At 39.6% G+C, this 20,604-nt stretch overlaps 2 protein-coding genes across 2 annotated transcripts; both read right to left on the bottom strand.

The window, feature by feature from the left end:
- Positions 1–4,159: 4,159 nt before the first annotated feature.
- On the bottom strand, positions 4,160–5,973 carry LOC119653013 (protein disulfide-isomerase A3-like). Its single transcript, XM_038057453.1, has 3 exons — positions 5,507–5,973; positions 5,322–5,435; positions 4,160–5,264 (listed from the first exon to the last, which is right to left on the bottom strand). Exons 1-3 carry the CDS (start codon positions 5,716–5,718, stop codon positions 4,445–4,447), a joined length of 1,146 nt encoding a protein of 381 aa, XP_037913381.1. The 5' UTR covers positions 5,719–5,973; the 3' UTR covers positions 4,160–4,444.
- A 4,961-nt stretch (positions 5,974–10,934) lies between these two features.
- On the bottom strand, positions 10,935–20,151 carry LOC119653008 (protein disulfide-isomerase A3). Its single transcript, XM_038057440.1, has 5 exons — positions 19,823–20,151; positions 12,826–12,913; positions 12,415–12,764; positions 12,246–12,359; positions 10,935–12,185 (listed from the first exon to the last, which is right to left on the bottom strand). The coding sequence occupies exons 1-5, from the start codon at positions 19,969–19,971 to the stop codon at positions 11,414–11,416; spliced, it is 1,473 nt and encodes a 490-aa protein (XP_037913368.1). The 5' UTR covers positions 19,972–20,151; the 3' UTR covers positions 10,935–11,413.
- Positions 20,152–20,604: the final 453 nt, after the last annotated feature.

The raw sequence follows: 20,604 nt of genomic DNA, 5'->3' as shown, positions 1-20,604 counted from the left end.
TAAGAGTTGTCGTTTGTGCGTATCGGCCTCGAAAGGTATTACCATTTGATAGTCATTTATCTTCCCTTGCGTGTAGCGTCTACTACTTATCGTAGGTTTCGAGAGCTGCGACCGCCTAAATTTAACATCGACTGCTTGCTTGTATGATCCAGTTGTCCCTCGACAGTGGAAAGGCCATCTTGCTGATCGACAGCAGATACACTGAAAACCCCGCAATCAAAATTGCTCTTTTTTCAGGTGCCACGCAGGCCATCGACCACGTTCCGGAGTAGCATCATAAGATCTGGCTGACTGCGGAATCATGGAAGCGGATTGATGAATCGAAGAAATTGAAGGCTCTATTGACGGCTTCGAGTTATGGCAGATGTGACGCGCTGAGTGACAAAAGTGAATTTGCTATTGCGCTGGTCTGGGAAGTGGAAGATGCCGTAATGATTTCAGAAGTGTATACTGCATCGCGAAAAAACTTGCATGTGGTCGCAACTGAAGAGGTGGAACGAACACTTCGCCACGGAGTGGAGAGGTTCGTCCTCTTGTGGATAAAATGGCTAGTCACCGTAACATGCGGAGACGGATTGTTTCTTCAAACAGAAGAGAAATCACTCCGGTATCAATGTACTCAAACGGCGTAAAATCGCTAGGCTTGACGATCTCCCCGATGAGTTATTTATAGCTGCATCTGTAGTTATTGCAGATCCTGGGAGTGGAAGAAAGGGATGATAATTATGATTTCCAAGAAGGACACCTGTTTTGAGGGTGACAATTGGATGGGGTATCTGTGTGCTCCATGCCGTCGCAAAGATAATAGCTAAAATAATCCTGGAACGCATCAAAGAACATCTCGAAAGCTTGATCGACAGAGAACAGGCTGGTTTCATGTCCGGATCTATCTGCATTGATCACATCAACACTCCTCCATATAATTTTGCAATATTGTGTGAAGATGATGATCTTCGCCTTACCTGCTCTTCATAGGGAGTGAATTGCGCTAATGGCCATTAACAGAGCGACATATATTTGCGGAAAATGTCACGTGCTGCATCGATGTAAAATCTCAGCGGATTTTGAGGTCGAAAGCGAAGTCCGCTAGGATTGTGTCTTGTTATCATCATCATCATCATGTGTCTTGTCACCGACATTATTTCTTCCTGTTATCGGTGACGTTCTTCATTCTGCCTTGTCCGGAGGATGCGAACGATGACCTCGACTACGCTGATGATAGGTTTGCCGTCTCACCGAGTCATAGACCTTGTTTAAATGGCTCTGGGTTTGGAAAGAGAGGAAAGTATAGTTGGACTGAATATAAACACCAACAAAACCAAGGTTCTCAGTGTAACGAGTCATCGCACTCTCCCTATTTACATTAATGGGCAGAGCATTGAATCAATTTATGTCTCTAGCTTACGTTATTTCTGCTTATGGTAGCACCGAACTGGATGTTGTCAGACACATTAACAGCGCTAAAACTGCTGGCAGTGCTTTGCCTAGAATGTGGAAGTGCAGTTATCTCAACGTTAAGGAGGGACGACAGTTGCATTAGGCTACGTCATGAAGTGGAATCCACTCTCTCAAGATGGCCGACGAATGGATCATCCAAGGGAACTTGTCGCAGACCAGTAGAGCAGGATTGCCGCCATCTCGGAAAATCCCAGGTGTAGGGGGCTCAAAATTCTTCAGAGGAATCTTCTCTGGCAAGATCATAATCTTGTACAGTAAGAGCTTTGACCCTATGGTGAGATGTTTCGAGCGGAACAGTCTTTGTACGCTGAAATAGGTTCTGTTGGCTGACAACAACCGTGCGTGGATTTCATCATCGTAGCTGTTATCGGTTGTGATTTTCGACCCTAGATAGGAGAAATTATCAACGGTCTCAAAGTTGTATTCTCCTATCTTTATTCTTCTTCGTGTTTGACCAGTGCTGTTTGATGTTGTTGGTTGATTGGTCTTCCTGCTGCTTTTATCTGGCCTCGCACATTGGCCAGGGTCAGCCTAGTCAGTCTAATTAATTTCGTCGGGATACCGAATTCTCTCATGGCCGTGTACAGTTTTACCCTGGCTATGCTATCATAGGCGGCTTTAAAGTCGATGAAGAGATGGTGCAACTGTTGTCCATATTCCAACAGTTTTTCCATCGCTTGCCGCAGAGAGAAAATCTGCCACTCCAAAATATGATAGCTTCATTTCGTGCTAATTGACGACGATAGATACAGGACTCACCGATTGCATATGGATTATAGAGGCGTCGACCCTCGTTCGTCAAGGTGTCGATTGGGGGTCCATGGCTGCTATCACAAATGCTGCTTCGTCTGATGTTGTACGGTAAGCGGACGATGTTTGCAATGCACTCAATCGATATGGGGCTGCGATTTTTCTTTTATTAAATCTAGCTTTAGTGCCGATGCCGAGACTGGAGCTGCATAAAGCAAGATGGAGCTGACAAGTTTCGAGGTAAGGCGTCGGCGGGTTTACCTAGGACCACCTACATCTGGTAACATTCTTGCCAATAATGTAGCAACCGCGGAAGCCTTGGTTGCTCTTGGTGATCAAGCCTACTTCGATTTTATTCTCTACGAGCGTCAGACCAGCGTCTTCTAACCAAGACCTTATCACAAAAATTACCTCGTTTGTGCGGACCTCGATCTCCTCAATGTCATTATTGATTGTCACTCCTTTAGGCAATTGCAACTTTAAAATTCCATCATACATTATTATCCACTGGAGAGGACCGAGAACTGATTCTTGTGGAACCCCTTAGGTTATCTATATGTCTTAGGTCCATCGTCCGAATTGTAACATAATTGCCTCAACCGGAGGAATTCTATGACTATGCGCATCAGGTGTTTGGGAGCGCCCAATTTGGCTAAACCCACGATTTCACGTCATGAGTAACTAAAGCGCAAGATTTATTAGCCTCTACTGCCTCCTCAGCAATTTTCGTCACCGTACTGATCTCACTGACAATAGATCTTGTCTTGTCGGAATCCGAACTGCCTATCTGAGAGGCCACCCTCCTTTTCTGCGATCGGTACAAGCCTATGGTGAATGACTTGTTCGAAAAGTTTACCGACGCCGTTTAATAGGCATGTACGACTATAACAATTGACACCAAATTTGGTGGTAAGCTGGGAACTGTGAAGGCTCACGCATACAGTGAGTTACATCCTTTTACGTGGAATTTTTTTTCACCAAATATAGTCATCAAATGAAAGGTCTCGATTAGCAGTTTCCGAAGCCGGTTTTCCTTTTGATATTTGTTGGAAAGGTAGGAAATGCGGGGGGGCGAGAATGGTAATTTTTTTAACGGGCCCATTCTTAGAAACTACTCAATCGAAAAATCTGAAAAAAATCAGGAGGTGTCCACTATATTGTGCCTAGGCTCTGAAATACCTTCCATAGCGATATCTGCTCAAATCAAGTGAATAATAGTATATTACTGTAATTTTTAGTAATTTACTGCAAACCTCCCTTAAGTTCATTATCGCACCACGAAATTTTGCAGCACTGTTGGCTATAATATAGAGCATGATCGTAATAATTTTGGTGGAAATTGCACTATTACTAACAAAGTTGTAATAAGTCGAAATTGTCCCTTCTTTGCAAATTCAATATCACCAGGAAGTGGATATCCTCACATAATATATGCATATATTTCGTGCTACATACTAATGGAACAAATGCACACTCAAGAAATACACAAAACCTTTCATACCTAAAGCGTCCACCTTCCGGGCTGCCGACTTGTTTGTAAATGATACCGAAAACATAACTGGAATAAGAACATTACTTTATCAGTCCAAACCAAGTTCAATATTCATTACTAGGGAGGAACTGCAAAAAACGCTTGGAAAAGCCTAATTGAAGCCCTTAATAAAATCGGCATGAGGTTACCAATTGCCAGTGGTGGAAGCTACTATTCGTCACATCTTTATATTATACGTTCGCCATTTAAAAAAGAGACATGACTTCTTCAGTCCCATGATATTATCTTACCTAATCGGGTTAAGTCCAACTGGAACCATTGGGATTCTTAATTAAACCGCACAAATTTCCGGGACTCAAGTGGCTTCATATCTAAAGAGCATTTTATATTTATCGATATAGGATATCGGCTGTATTGAGAACAGGCAGACCTTATTAAGGCATTTAAATTAAACTGTGATCCATATAAATCAAGAATTTTATTGTATTTCACTATAAAAGTTCTCTAAAATGTCAATAAAACATTGTACTTAGATGTGTAACTGAAAATTTCTTTTTGCTCCTCCCTTCTGCCCTATTTTTTCTTTCAGCATAATTAAAATTTCCAGGAAATCACTCCAGAAACACTTATTCATATGTTTGTTGAGTAGAATTCAATGAGCCGATCATGCCAATGAATATCAAAAATATTCTTTTTCACTCACCATTCCACTCTTCCTGGAAAAGTAGTAATGGCATGATCAGTTCACCAACCCCTTTCCTTCATTTTGCGGGACACCTCTTGCGCTGATCCATATCTGTCCACCTTCGAGTTCATCTTGTTCCCCTCACGATCGAATTTCTTCAGTCCGTATGTTGCCTCCTTAGCAATGAATTTAATGATTTCGTCTTCCTCGCGAGGACCTTCATATTTTTGAGGTTCTGACTTGGAATGTTTTGGAATCCAATAAATATAAGGAAACCGGTCGTAATCAAATTCTTCTGGCAAATCATTGGCTACACCATTTACTTTTGCAAAGACCACTTTTTCGTCTCGGAGTTTTCTGGCAACAGCCTCAAATATAGGCTCTAGCTTCTCGCAATGAGTACACCAAGGAGCGTAGATTTGAAGTAGCGTATCCCGTCTATTGTCAATAACGAGTTCTTTGAAGGTTTTCCCGACGACAATTTTTACGGGTCCATCATTTGACTCAGGTATTGGTTCTGATAATAAACGAGGCTCAAGTTTCCCACTAAACATATTTTTAACGAAATTTCGCAAATTCTCTACAGAGAATGCTTCTTCCATAACGAATTTTTGACCTTTTTCATTTCTCGCAATGACCAGCGGTTCCTCCCCATTGTAAATGACTCCAAAATGTTCGATTTCTCCTTGGAACTCTTCTAGGGGACTTACGGCAAATTTCATTACTCCATCGAACTCTTTCGCTACCTCCAAAATAAAATTGCGCCAGTAATTCGTCGGTATTGGATGGAGTGCGTAGTCGACTTCATAAATGGCAACAACGTACGGAGGTTCGAATTCTCGAAAGGACTTTTTTGTGCGAAGACCAACCAAGCCATGACTGCAATTGTTAAAGCGATGGTAGACAATATTTCAATCAAATAAATAGCTCGCTTACTAGTTAGTCATCACAAAGTTGACCAGCTCATCAAACGAGTTTCCAGTAAATCTCACAAAGTTGGGTTCAAATTCATTGTGGAACTGTGGAGCTCGATAAATTACGATAGCATCTCTAAAAATATAAAATGCAATATTGGAACTGTTTCTAAATTTTCTCATCATTTAAAATATAAAAAGGCTTACTTTTCTCCGAGTTTTCTTAACACAGAGGCTGTATTGCTGTAACCAATGCGAATTTTATCGCACATTTCAGAAGCATATTCCATGAAAACCTCCTTTAACTGGGTGTCCTCCTGGAAGAGACCGACAACTGATGTTTCCGAGCTCCCCAGAAATTTTTCGAACTCAGCCACACTGGTAAGGTGATTTATATTTGGCTGGACTAAGGATCCCATATTTTTCAGGTTTCGTATTATTGTTTCCGATCAACCGTTTTGAAATGCCCTTGTAATTTATAATATATATATATCCCCTAAATAGATATCATCAATTAAACAAAAAATCCTCTATTTTTTAACATAATTCCTTTGCACTCTGAAAAATTTTGAATATTGGAATGGAAAGAATAATATTTTTAAAGAACTAGCATGTCTTCGTTGATTAAAATAAAAACTTCAATAAAGGACAGGAAGTGAGCATTTTTTTGTTTTTAAAAATGTCAGACTAATTTGATCTGAATCGATTCAATCAAAGTAGAGATTTGAGTTATCACAATTTCGGACGATTCTACCTACTACTGGTGGTGACCAGTGGTAGGTTAATGGGAAAACCCGCCGACAACTTCCTGCAACATCGAGCTCGTTTGCAGTATGCTGCACTTCTACATGGTTTGAACCAGACTGTTTGAAAGTCCTAGGACATCTAGGGAAGCCGTAAGGGTACATTTGCTTGTATTTGTAATTTTTATTAATTTTATCATTAATAATAAGCCAACCTTTTACTTCTTCTACTTTGTATATGCATATTAGAATAACAAATAATCAGTAGTGAATAGGAAATTAAATTGTCTCATTATTCACATTCAATTTAATCGCTAAAAACACCGCAGGCATACATCTAGTTGGCTGCCTGATTGTCAAAACAGATTCCAAAAGCGTGAATCCGTCGCCTCTTCTCCTTCGCCTGGAATATAGTCATAATTTGTTTGACAAGCCGACTCAGTTCAATAATACAATCGATGAGTCCGATAAATTATTGTAGTCTGTAATACAAAAAGCCATTTTTTGACCATTGTTCTCTTTTGGTAATATTTTCTCAAAGCCGATCTATCGATATGATCGCAATCATCAGAGTCTCTTCCAAATGGTTTAGGGTCGCTCCAATAATACTAGAGCCTCCCGTTCTGTAAACGTAGGTTACCCAGCTGTTGGCTATGATCTTTGAAAATGACCCACTTCATTTGCAGATAGTATATATGGTTGCCATTTATCCCTTGGTGGGGTATAGCACGTCAACAATGCTATGTCATATGTCGCTCTAACAATAGCTGTTAGCTGTTCCGGAATGCCCCTCCTACGTAGAGCACGATACACATACAGAAATCGATGAAGAGCAGGTGAAGTGAAGATCTAAACTTCACACACTGTTTTAAAATGAGCGGCAGGCTGTTGATGTGGCCAATGCAGGAAGACCCAGAGCGGAAAGCAGACTGTTCTCTGTCGATCAAGCTTTCGAGATGTTCTTTTATGCACACCAGGATTATTTTAGCCATTATCTTTGCGACGGTATGAAGCACGCAGATACCCCTCCAGTTGTCATACTCAAAACGGGTGTCCTTTTTTCCTTTTCCACTCTCTGGGAAAGGTCTCGGATTCCCAAGATCTCTGTATGAGTGAAAGTAGCAGATCTGCGGTAGCTTCAAGTGCAGCGATAAATAAATCTGCGAGACCGAGAAGCCTAGCGACTTTACTCCATGACGAGCCATTTTAAAAGGATGAACTTCACCAGATGTGATGCGGTTAAAAACGACGTGAAGTGTTCTTTCCACCCCTTCAGCTGTTCGTCATTGTTGATAAGGAGTCGACCATTAACGTCCTTCACAGGACAATCGAAGGATTTGCGACCACATGTAAGTTCTCTCATGATGCGGAATACACTTCTGAAATCATCGCTTACCCGACCAGTGCAATAGCAAATTCCCTTTTCTCGTCACCCTCGAAGCGGTTAATAGAGCTTTCAACTCCTTCCGTTCATCGATCCTTTGATCTGAAAACCGGCGCACCCTTTTTTCCGCCAATTCTGCTTCCTTTAAGTGTTCCTTAAAAGATATATCCACGTTCCTTCTGGTTTGTCGAATGTATAATTTCCTGCAATCAGCGCAGAAAAATATAAGGAAACGGTTCCTGGATTTTTGTTTAATAGTGCTTCTCTTGTTACGTACATCCAGGAGAGAACTCCTAAATCTACTGCTGATCGCAAAGTAGTCAATTTTATTGCTCGTACGGGCTTCCTCATCACAAGTACAAGTCAGGTGCATTCAGATCACCCATCACTATCACAATGTTACCTTTCTCCACTATATCGTAGCTCTTCGTTGGCGCTTGAACGTGAGCTTCGCCGTTTAGGCCTAACCCACCAAAAAAGGGGTAAACCGCGCTTGATAAAGTCCTAGTAGTTTCTACTGCATGGCGTAGCCTGTATCCCAATTGTCGCCCCTCCTTAATATGTGACCCCTCCACTGTCACTTCCGCTCCCAGTGCGCACCATTACGAGACCTGTGCGACAACCAAGTTCTTCGTTTGAGATAGTGTCGGGCTAGCGTACTCCGATGTTACGACGCAGACAAGTGTTGACGAAGACTTTTGAGGAACAGTAGGTGTCACTTTCCATGTGACACTCCCATGTAGCAACACAGAAAGAACACTCGCACAGAACCGGCTCAACTTGATCTTTGTGTGGAGATAACTGCATTTCTACAATTAAGACAGGGCAGCGAAAACGTAGTTTTAAAAAAAACTCGTTTAAAGTTTCAAGTTCGCGGAAAACCCGTCGTTCGCGTCACAAATCTTGCCTTAAAACTCGTTTTCCATTTCCCATCCAGCAAAATCCTCTTGATATCTTATTTGTAGATAACTAGGTTTAAAAAAAAATGTTTTAAAAAATTTGGATTAAGGGAAACAAACAATCTCCTCATCTCTCTGTTGATTTCTTGTGATTAATTTAACCATTATGGTGTCGCCATAACATAAGTCGAGACCGCCATGCAAGAGCGGAGTCTAGCAGGTGGGAAATATGACTCTTTTCGACTAAACTCACTTAGCTGAGTCGAGCCAGAATTGTTTTCACTTCGCCGGAGGAAAATTTCGTATCGAGAATTTAAAAATCAGCTTAAAACAATAAAATACATCTAAATTAATTCCAGAATTAACAGTTTGCCTAATCAGAAATTAGAAAGAAATCTTGGAAAACAATAGATTTATTATTTGAATAAATATACAAAAGCCTGCGCGCGCTGGAGTTATATATAAGCTAACACATTCCCATCTCTGCTCCAGTAAACGCACTCCTCGAGTCAGCAGTTATCTGTAATTCACATCATAAACTCCTCAATTCCCAGAGTACTATTTCCCAATTCTACTCACATACAATCACCCGATTCAATTCCATACTCTAAAGACTATAAAATTCTAGCGAGATCTTTTCTAGCGATAGAATAACGCCTAGGACATCAAATTTACCTAAAAGGCAACGGATATTTGAGGAATTTAAATGCACACCTGTGCATCTTTGCTGTGAGTTACACAACAACAGCATGCATATATATACATATGGTCTTGTCTTGTTCACTAAGACGTGATGTCATGAGAAAAATTGATTGTAATAAATCTCACCGTGCATTTGGTTCAACCACGGGTCTAAATTGTCGATGAGCCGCGTAGTCCATCTGCCCCTTGGCTCATTTTGCCAAGAAAGTTGCCACTCGGTAAGGGTGCTTTGATGTTCTTTACGGACAACCACCTCTCTTAAGTTTTCACCCTTACGGCGGTAGATAGCCTTACGCTCCTTGACAAGGAGGACAACGGGGATCACTCCCGCGATCACCATCACAGCCGGTTCGGAGACGGTGCGATAAGCAGACGCCACTCGCAAAGCTCCCCGCCTTTGCACTTGAGCAAGGTGCTTATGATGCATCTCCTTGTCAAGGGCGTCACCCTATACCTCCGCACCATAGAGCAGAACCGACTGCGTTGCTCCCATAAGAAGACGTCTCCTAGTAGATATAGGACCCCCAACATTCACCATTAGCCGACTCAAGGCCGCGATTCCAGCTGTAGCCCTGTCCGCTGCTGCTTTGATTTGCTCGAACAAGCGTATCTTCGAGTCAAGCATTAAACCAAGGTATTTAACCGCTGGTTTTGAGTCTATAGTCAACTTGCCGATCGATATGGGACGCAGGGTCGGGATTCTCCTTCTGGTCAAGATGACTATTTCGGTTTTTTCCAGCGTAAGGCTGGAACCGTGAGCAGTCATCCATCCGCTTACACGTCGCATCAATATGCCAGTCTGCTTTGCGCCTGTTCAACAGTGCGTCCGGCAACAAACTCCGCAACATCGTCTGCAAAACCGCCTAATCGCGACTTTTCGGACATATCGAGTCTCAGCAAACTATCATAAGAAGCGTTCCAAAGGTCCCTAGGATCGATCCCTGTGCTACTCCCGATGTGATTTCCATCCTCCTTTGGCCCTCTAGCATCTCATAGAGCAGGGAGCGGTCTTTCAGATAATCCCTCAATATCCGCAAGAGATAGCTTGGCACGTGATTTTTTAATGTGCCTAGCATATCTGTCCATCTTAAGGAATTGAAAGCATTTCTGACATCAAGCGTTATGAGGAGCACTATCAGTCGAGATCGGCGGCTGTGTGCCTCGGCTTGATGAACCCCATCTACCACCTCCATAAAAGCATCCACTGTGGATCTCCCTGTTCTGAATCCGAACTGCCTTGGGGATAAGTCCCCGGCAGCGCGGATCGCTTCAGCGAGTCTACTCCTGATGAGCTCCTCGAGCACTTCCCCAGCCGTATAAAGCATACACAGCGGTCGGTATGCAGACAGGAGCTGATCAGCACGAGTGTGGTCACTTTGCAGCGACATCGAAATGCCCTCCCTCAAGCAAGCGTTGAACGCCTCAAGCAGTAATTCTGGCCGTTGGCGAAACACCAGTATGTAAACTTCCGTCGGGATGTTCATTTGCGTACAATAGGCCAGCATGTTGTCGATCCAATTGCCGACAACGCGCTCACTTCCTACTACTTCCTCCTACAAGAAAAATACAACTTTAGCGTTATGTGTTACATCCAATGGGCAAAAATCGCCCCTCCCCTTAAGATAATTTTCAAAAGACTAACTACACTTAAGACAAAAATTTCCTTTAGGTTTTCACTCTTGCTTGTTGGACTTTTTTTGCTTAAGCATTTTAATAAAAATTAAGGATGGAGATTGGACAGATACAAGTCATTTTGATGGAATGAATTGGAGAATTTTTGTTGCGCTGCCCCAATGAAACAACAGTACCGAATAAGTCTTTTCTAATACTTGAATTTGTTTATATGCATCTCTCAATTAAGTGAACATGTCAGCATCCCTTCGGAAGCAATAAAAACACTGATTTCAAATTAATATAAAAATGTTTCTTTACTAATTTCTTTTCATCACTCATACTGAGATAATTGTTTTCGACAGTTTCTTCTCAATCCAATGTTATACATTTCCTCATATCATTTATGCGGTCATCTGCATAAATTAAACTTAAAATAGTCATTGTTGGCGGATGCTTTACTTTTTTGTTGTTTGCAATGGTTCTTTCTCTATGTAAAATGTATGAATGTATGAATTTTATTAACTCACAACACAATAACGCCTATCACCTGCGTATGCAATGACAATAATCGAATGAATGGATTTCCTCTTTCTATCTATTACGCGATTACAATTAAGACACAACGTAAAATTAAAGGAAAAATTCTTATAACGAAAATGTTTCCTAGAAAATGTTGAGATGTAGTATCATTAGAAATTGCACAATCTAACAATACCCTAAACTAGTTGTTTATTAAAGAATGTTTTTGATCTTCGTTAGATCTTTGCACGAATTACAATTCGTCCTTCGAGGCCTTCTCGTTGCCCTTGCGATCGTAGCCTTTCAGTTCGTTTGTGGCTTCCTTAGCAATGAATTCAATGAAGTCCTTAACCTCGCGACCTCCTTGATATGGTCGTGGGTTTGATTTCGAATTCTTTGGAAGCCAGTACAAAGTTGGGTAGCCTCGAACTTCAAATGGTGGTGGTACATCATTTGCTGTCGCGTCCATCTTAACGATTGAAACATCTTCCTTAATCAATTTCTCGGCAACTTCGTCAAATACTGGCGCCAGTTTTTTGCAATGTCCACACCAGGGAGCATAGAATTCAACTAAAGTATCTTTGTCGTTGTCAATCACAATCTCTTGGAAGTTCTTGCCAACTGCAACTTTAACAGGTGCATCGTTTGATTCTGGGATCGGTTCAGATTTGACGTAGGGTTCAAGTTTTCCATCTTCAAGGTTAGATACGAAGTTTTGCAAAGTTTCCACAGAGAACTCATCCTTCATTATGAATTTCTGATTCTTAGCATCACGAGCCAAGATCAATGGCTTTTCACCGGTGTAATCGTAGCCGTATTCATTGATTTCATGTTGGAAGTCATCCTTGGCGCTGATAGCGAAATTGATTCGTCCCGCGAATTCCTTTGCGACTTTCAATACACGATTACGCCAGTAGTTGGTTCCTTTAGGATTCTTGACATAGTCGACATTGTAGTAGGCAACAACAAGTGGAACCTTGAATTCTTGAGTGGATTCACGGGTGCGATGACCGACCAAACCATGGCTGGAATTACGATGCTGTTTTTACAAAAACTATTGGCCAGAAATATTTCAGAGTACTTACAAGTTAGTCTGTACGAATTCAGTCAATTCTCCAAGAGTTTCGCCCTCAAACTTGACAGAGGAAGGTTCGAATTTGTTGTGCAATTGAGGAGCACGGAAGATTACAATGGCGTTACTGAAAAGGAAAATGTCATTAGTACAGGCAACTTCTCTATTAATAATTAGCTTACGTTTCTCCTGCTTCTTTCAATACTTCAGGTGCAGTGCTGTGACCAAAACGCAATTTCTCACGCATTTTATCAGCATATTTGAGGAAAGTTCCCTTCAAATCGCTCTCCTTCTCAAATAGACCAACCACTGATGTTTCGGGACTTTCCAAGAATTTCTTGAAGTCAGCTACGGTTAACAAATCCTTTGATGCTGGCCCGACTTGAGCTCGCATATATTTAACAATTCCGCTGGCTTCACGTGGACCACTATATTCTTGTGAGAATTCGCCCTTTTTGAAGATCTTCAATGTTGGATAGCCATTTACTCCGTGTTTGCCGCAAGTTTCCTTACCAGCTTCGGTACAATCGACCTAAAGAACAGAGCCCATTGAAGTGACTATGATATTATGCGTAAATTTTCAAAGAGCTTACCTTAGCAAGAGTTATTGGCGGGTCATCGGTACGGACCATTTCTGCGGCTTTTGCATATTCGGGCTTCAATTTTTTACAATGTCCGCACCTGCAAAAAGAGGAGGAAAACATTTGGAATTTAGTAAAACGCATAAATTTTCCATGTTGTAAAAGGGTGAAATAATTTTCAATTCATATATTTTTAGTCAAAATGGTTAAATCTAACTTGAGAAGTTTTTCGACCCCAGGATACGGTGTTTGATGTTTTAATAAATTCAAACAGTTCAGCTTCCTAAAAACACGTATGCGCGCACACAATAGAACCTGGGCGGGTTTAGATGATAAAACTTTCAAACAGAATAACCCTATGCTAATTCAGAAAAGATGGCTCCTAGCATTCTCGATTTTTATACCTATTGAGGAGCGAACTGCGATCATCATCACTATCTAATAAAAGCTACTGTTATTGTCCGATTGTTGTATTGTAAGAAAAAAAGTTAACCTTATTAAAAGATACACACATCGTTACCCTCCAAACTGAACCCGTGGCGTAGGCATATAATTCTACTTTAAAAAAAGGAACTAAGTCCCACACCCAATGATTGATGGAACGTTAAAGGGACTGAACGAAAATATAGCGCCGGAAGTCCCGTGGAATTCTTAAAAGGCTACACAATATCATGAGAAGCGCTATCAACATATTTGCGGCAAATATGGAGAAAGATATAGCTGATCTACAAAAATAAGAACAATTTAGTATGCGAGTGATCTTTTTTTGCTTTGATGCGCCCTACTACTAATCCCTTCACAATTTGGAAGAGAAGCAGGGAGCCGCGGAGGTGACCACCTATAAGGAAAGTCTCCTATAAATTTACATAAGTAATAGAGTACTTTAATGACATCAATATCCAAAACTCCCTATTTGGCCCCAAAGAACTCTTCGTGACATTCGACAATGCTTCGAAGGGAATACGATTACTGGCCAACGAAAAACCAAGATCATGACCCACATTGTAAAACAGATGCCAACTAAAAAACAACCTCACAAATAGCGACTACAATTTGGAGAATTTTGAAAACTATATGTAGATGGGAAATAAATTATTAAGTGATGCAAACGAAGTATAAAAATAAAAGGCAGAAAATCATTTGTAAATCAAATCGTATCACTCAATTCTCTCGATGAAAAGAGCCATTGCCAGATTCGTTTCACTCTCATGCAAAAATATAGCTTACCTTTGAAATTTCTATTACCAGCTGACCTTTAGACTTTTAGATCAAATTCAAATATAACGAAGTTTATTCAATGTTAAACTCAAAAAGCGGAGTCCATGGACCATAAAGTGTGGGGGCAAGTTACTCTCCATTTGGTCTGGTCCGACATTAAGTGGATGCGGACTTAGGACTCCTCAATTTCTAAACAAAAAAATAGTCTATCCAACGCTTATAAATTGATGGAAAAAACTGTGTTTTAAAAAATATTATTTTCAAATTTAACTAAAAATTAGGAGAAAATGTAAAGCTCAAACATGGAAAAGCTTAGTCCAAGTAGAAAAATCCATTTTAATTTGAAAATTTAATTAAAAAGATCATTTTCAATAATGGGTTGCGCCGCCTATAATGTAATTTTTGTCTAGTTTTTTATTTTTATATATGATTGCGGCAATTCCAGCAGCAAACTATCGTATTTTTGTCGCCTTGATCCCCTTCATATTACCACCGGAAAAAACTGACAATTGTTGTTTGCTGTTTTTCCGTGGTACTCAATTCCTTACTTCCGTCTGACAGAGGTTCAATATCAATTTCTGATTTCGTAGATCATGAGAATATGATAACTGTAACCTTCAGATCCATCGAAATTAAACTTCTTCCTGTCAGTAAAAAGTATTTTTTGCCTTCCTTCTTTTCAATGGATGTGCCTTTCCGCTAAAACAGGGGCCTTCGTACGAGCTGGTTTCTTTTTCTTTTTTTTGTTGCATTATACCAGATTTTATTATGTGACGAACTGTGTCTACATTGATAACCAAACCAAATATCGTATTGAAATTGAGTTTTGTAGCCCTGGACGACAGTTAAAGTGACTAAGGGACTGTTCAATACTCTTAAAATTACTTAGATAACTTTGTAGCTTACGAGGTTGCCTATCCTTCAATCGTTCCTCAACCTCCTGAGATTTTTGGTGTATCATCCAAAAGAAAAAACGTAATTTTCTTCAGAAACTTGTTCTGTTTTTGGACCATCGCTATAGAAAGCTTCAGTATACCCTGCCACACATTTTCCTGATCTCTCCCAGTTTTCTCTGTGCTTGGGGATTACTTTTTATATCGTATTAAACAGATGAATGGGGGATCCGAGAATCAGAAGTTATAACAAGAGCTAGATTCAGGTCTTCAAATATCTATACCAATATTTTGTGCCCCTAATGTCCATTGTTTATTCACAGACCTAAACGAATTAGTCTAAAACTACTTTCATTGCAGTACTCTGAATATAAACCATTTGCAAGACAAATTCACTATTCGTCAAATTAAGTTAACGTTTGGACTTATCAAGTTAATGTTCTTACAAATAAAATTAACACTTTAATAAATGAAATTAACTCTTTAGCAAATGAATTCAACGCTTTAACAAATGAAATTAATCCCTTAATAAACGAAATTAACGGTTCAATTAATGAAAATAACTATATTCCAAATCAATTCTTTCGAGAGAAATTTACGGTCTATCAAATGAAAATAATACTTTTAAAATACTAAATAACAATTACATAAAACAGATTAATATTCTTTTAAATACTACAAACTAGAGAAGCTTTGTATATCCTAGCAGGGTGATTGCTTTTCATAGATTAACACAAAAGTCCATAAAAATAAATAGTACATTCTACTGGCTTATTCATCCTGTTTTTTGTCCCCGTATTCACTTATGTTAAGCCCCATTGAGGTTTTTCCGAAACAAAGAGATATGCATGCGAAGACTTAGCTGATAATTCATGAGAGCGTATACTCAAAGATCTAATCCAGCCAGGAATTGTACGTATATCGCCATTAGACTGTTAAAATTCTTATATGGATATAATGATGCTATTACCAACTACGGTGACTGGAAACGAATTGTATACAATTTTTGAAAATGTAAAGAGGAAATACAATTTTTGAATTTGGAAAAGTATTGTTGTGATATTGAGCAGATCATAAATCTCACAAGACAGATATTTGGCTTGTCCTAAAAATGGTTAATTTGTTTTGAAACATAGTTATTTTCATTTGCTAAAGCTTTAGATTTTAGAGCGTTTCATTCGTTAAAGCGTTAATCTCATTTGTTAAAGAATTCATAATTTCATCCAATTTCAGTTGCCTTGCAAATAGTATGTACAGGTAACCAAGTTGGACAAATGCAATAAACTTTGAAGTGAAATGCAAATTCTGCAGGGATAAACCTCCAGATATCCTTTCTGTGATTCTTCAAGCCCTTTTTGCTCTTTACCTCTTTTGCATAGCTCGTTTTCGACGTGTGCCCACAAGTGTTCTATCGGATTTAAATCCGGGCTCTGAGGCGGATGAAAAAGAGTATTTTTGACATTCTAGAGAATCCATTCCTTCTGGATCGTTATCATGAACATTACAGCGGATGGCAAGCCTAATATAGAAACTGTAGCTGTAGATTTCAAATTGCTCTTCCCTTGAGCATGACGGAGATATAACGAAAATTGGATCAACTGTGTTTGACATGCCGCCCGCACTTGCCAATGAGTTGGTGAGATTGGCGCATTTCTGTGTACTGCTTTTGACTATATGGGTGAGCACGCATTAGTGCCAAGGCTGACATTATTTTCATCTCTCTCTCACCAATACGATTTGACGAAGGTTATGGTTAGTTCTTCTTTAGCGCCGATCTTGTGTACGGATAAGTTTCCGCAATACATTTGCAAGTCTGGGCATTTAGTGTGGGTACTGCCTATTAGATATCCTGTGGTAGATACCACGAAGTCCAGAACTTTTAAATACAGCGATATCACGTTTCGTGTTGCCATATGAGATAAACTGAAGTGTCCAAGTTTTTTTTGCTGGGGTGAATGTGCACTTTATTGCCTTTCCGTAATTCTTTTGTGTAATATAAAACTAAAAAAAATTGATAATAGAAAATAGTGTTTTTTCTTTGATAACGCATTCGCTTTCGAGATGTTTGACTTCAAAGTGTATTATAGTCCAACCTTTTATTTGGTAGATTATGTACCCAGGGGTTGCAAACTGAGTAGCGCATCTTAAGCTGTACCGGATATCGTGCTTATGGTACCAATAATACCCAGACTAGAAGTTATTTGTAATGAGGCTAGCCTAAAGTGAAATATAGTCTGTTTTACAGCCCACCACACCACAGATGCAATGTATATCCCCATTGTCGGAAAGCTAAAACGACATTCGATATCTCTATCCCAATTATTTCTTTTAAGATTTTGTGGAAAACAACAAAATGAAAAGTTTCGATTTGCACGTTTTGAAAAAAGTCTCAGTTTTGCAATTGGTGGTAAAGGAGGGCGAGGGATTGAAAATGGTCAGTTATTTATGGGATCTATTTTCAGACACTATTCAACCGAAAAATCTAAAAAAGAAACTGTCTTAGTTAATCATGTGTCCTCGAGGCTCTAAAATACCCTCTTCTAAGATATCTGCTCAAATAAAGTTTAGTGTTTCCTGTTCACTCCTTAGTGGGGTATAGGGCATCCACACAGTCAGATTGTGCTTTAGTTTCACTATCATCACACTTTACGCTGTGCAAGTGATAACCTCACAGCAGCGAGACAAACACAGGTACCCATGGCGACTGGCATTCGAACCGAGAGCATTTAGATTGGGAGGCTGGCGCTCTACCTGCTCAACCATCGCGCCGTTAGGTTCATAAAAGGTACATAAAATGTATAGGATTTAGTATGGAGCATTAATCTGCATAGTTTGATCGAAAACCTATTATTTTTAACAAAGTTATGATAAGTCAACGTTAGCCCCTTTCACATTAAATTATTGCTCCCTACGAGATAAAACAGTATTAACAAATTGCCGCCTGAAGCGTCGATTTTTTGCTAATGTTACCATAACCACGACCTACCATGATTTTATTTAAAATTACTGAAAGCTCATGCCTGAGGCACCAACTAATCAAATCCACAGCACGTCATGTATTTCTATACACCCTCCTAAAGTCTCCGTCAACAACAAGCATAACCACGTCATTCGCATATTCTTGGCCGTATATTGCCAAACTTTGCAGTTTACTCAGCATAGATCGATTACCCGTACTACACAAGAGTTGCGATAGAATACCTTCTTCCCCAGCTTTTTTTTTTTGTTTCTATGGTTCGATAGCGATTAAAACCTTCGTTAGCATAGCATATATGCACTTACTTAGGTTAATTAAGATTGCAAAGTATACCATCAAAAGCGGTGCTGGCATTTCAGTGTTGCGTCCTTTATTTGCAAAACGAAAGAATTGAGAGCAGATCCAAAGGACTTTCCACTCTGGTGAATGTGACGCTCAACCAGTCTCCGCAAGAATGATGTGAAGCTAATTTGTCTGAAGTTCTTTGAGTTTGAATAGTAACCCTCCGAAGACTGTGGCATGAAAGCTTCTCCAATCTTCTGCAACACTTTCGAGTTGAACCATTTGTAGAAATCGCTAATTCTGTCCTACCCAATTCCACCTTATCTGAAGTTTACACAAGTTTACCATTTGAATGAAATTGATAGACCCTTGATGACTTACTTTCAATGAAATTCGATATATTGTAAATCTTGCACTTACAAAGTGTCTTCCACTTTTCTTCAGATAAATTATATGTAAATCCATTTATTTAAAATAAAAACTATACAAGTAATATCCCTACATTCACAGGAAAGCCGACGTTGCAGTTACAGTTACCCTTCAAAGAATTAATAAGTCAAGTTTAGAGCTTGAATGGAAGAATTTCCTAGAAGGACATCTAAAACGAACTGAAATGAAATATAGTTCTAGGATTACGAAAAATTGGGAACGAAGACGTCTTTCCTTCTCATTTTAACTCATTCAATTGCGGACTCCATAAAACTTTCACATATGAAAGTCGTAAAGTAATTAATACCTCTCTTGATACTATTACCGCCAAAGCAATTCGTTTGATTCGCTGATTAGTTATCGCAAATATCACATCACAAAAATGTCGATTTGTTCGCAAAAAGCAACCTGATATCCTCTGCATGTAATTAGATAGCTCGCTGTTTGCCTCTGCGTAGGTTTGTAATCCCTCACAGATTTCAATTATGGCAACAGGTAAAACAACCAAAAATAGTTGAAACTGCGAAATAGCAGATAAAAAGCGCGAACTCCACCTCCCATTTGTATTCCAAGTTCAAGAACCTCCAAGACGGACTGCTTTTCTTATTGGTTGTCGAAATAAGTTTCTTCCGCGGGTGCTATCGAGAAAATCATTTACCATGTTTAGTGCGGCTGTTTTTTAATTGCCCATGTACTTAGTATGATGAAATGTTGGGAATATTCTGATAAAAAAAATCAGCTTACACTTGCTAGCAACAGTGATAATGCAGAGAAGTGATAAAACGAAAAGTAAAGAACATTGAGCGGCCACGGTGCCAAGTTGTCAGGGAATTCTAATAACCGATGTGATTTCCGCTGCAAGGCAGTTGGAAAGTTAAAAAAACTCACTGTACGGTAGTTCTTTTGATGACAAACGACACCTTTGAGAAAGCGGTTCTGCGGTTAACCGAGAACTTTCTCTGGCATGGAAACTGATCACTGGAAATGATAGTTGCGGAACGGAATCTATCTGATGAATTAAACCACTTCAGAAGGACTATAATCTTAATTCGACAAATGAAAGATCCATTGTTTCAGCCAAGATTAGATAAAACACAATAACCCCGGCTTTCCCGGAATATGAGTCAGAGCAACCTTTAAAACGGCTACTACAAAGTCCACAATCGGCATAATGAGTATTTCCCAAATAAACTCTCGTAAATGTACTCACCAGGGTGCATAGAACATAACGAGGGTGGTATCGAATTCCGCAATTCTAGTGGAGAAGTCATTGTCCGTAAGCTCCACGACATCCTGTTCTCCAGCGTTCACTCCAGCCACAATCACGGCCAGAAAAACCGCTAAATATTTACGTACCATGTTTTATGTTTCACTTAAACGATATACTATACGAAATTGTTCACTTCTCTATGCTAAACAGTAATTACAAAAGTACGTGGAATGCCAAACGAATCCCGTGCCCGACAAACCTCACTTTGGGACGTGGCCAGCGAATAAATACAATATGCCGGCGCTCAGTTGCCGAACTTGTGGTGGCTAAATTTGATTGGCTGAATGATATTCGAAAACATGAAAATTCCAATTGGATTTTCGAATTTTACTTCGATGTTGGTTTCTTTGTGATTGGTGAGAAAAATTGGCGAAAATATTTTAAATAATCGACTAGCGTATAAGTGATGAAAGTTTTTTTTACGGAAAATTTAGATAACGAAAGTTTCTTATAATAAAAGGGCAAGCGGACAGCTTAAGGATTTTTTTCTGTAAAAAAGCCAACGGACAACTACATTACACAATAGAATTTAGAAAATCAAACCAAACAATTACCATTTCTTAATTGCGAATTAAGAAATGCGAATTAGCCCAAAGCCTGCATCAACTTAATGTTGGCCCAGTAGTACTTTTGCGCAAAAACGACTCGTTTTTGATTTTGAACAATTTTCAAAAAACAATCGATGGTGTCGTCTAGAACAAAGAAAAAATTCTCCAACCGTT

This window comes from Hermetia illucens, chromosome 1 (genome assembly GCF_905115235.1).
Source record: "Hermetia illucens chromosome 1, iHerIll2.2.curated.20191125, whole genome shotgun sequence".
In the NCBI taxonomy this organism is placed as follows: domain Eukaryota; kingdom Metazoa; phylum Arthropoda; class Insecta; order Diptera; family Stratiomyidae; genus Hermetia; species Hermetia illucens.
The sequence above is the reverse complement of the archived record's forward strand: the minus strand, read 5'-3'. Positions and strand labels throughout refer to the sequence as shown.

Coding starts and splice junctions, on each gene's coding strand:
- LOC119653013 (XM_038057453.1), bottom strand. CDS start 5,718: ATGGGATCCTTAGTCCAGCCAAATATAAATCACCTTACCAGTGTGGCT. Junction 5,436..5,506: donor TTAAGAAAACTCGGAGAAAA/GTAAGCCTTTTT, acceptor TTATATTTTTAG/AGATGCTATCGTAATTTATC. Junction 5,265..5,321: donor AACTTTGTGATGACTAACTA/GTAAGCGAGCTA, acceptor TAACAATTGCAG/TCATGGCTTGGTTGGTCTTC.
- LOC119653008 (XM_038057440.1), bottom strand. CDS start 19,971: ATGGTACGTAAATATTTAGCGGTTTTTCTGGCCGTGATTGTGGCTGGA. Junction 12,914..19,822: donor GTTATGTTCTATGCACCCTG/GTGAGTACATTT, acceptor CTCTTTTTGCAG/GTGCGGACATTGTAAAAAAT. Junction 12,765..12,825: donor CGCCAATAACTCTTGCTAAG/GTAAGCTCTTTG, acceptor TCTGTTCTTTAG/GTCGATTGTACCGAAGCTGG.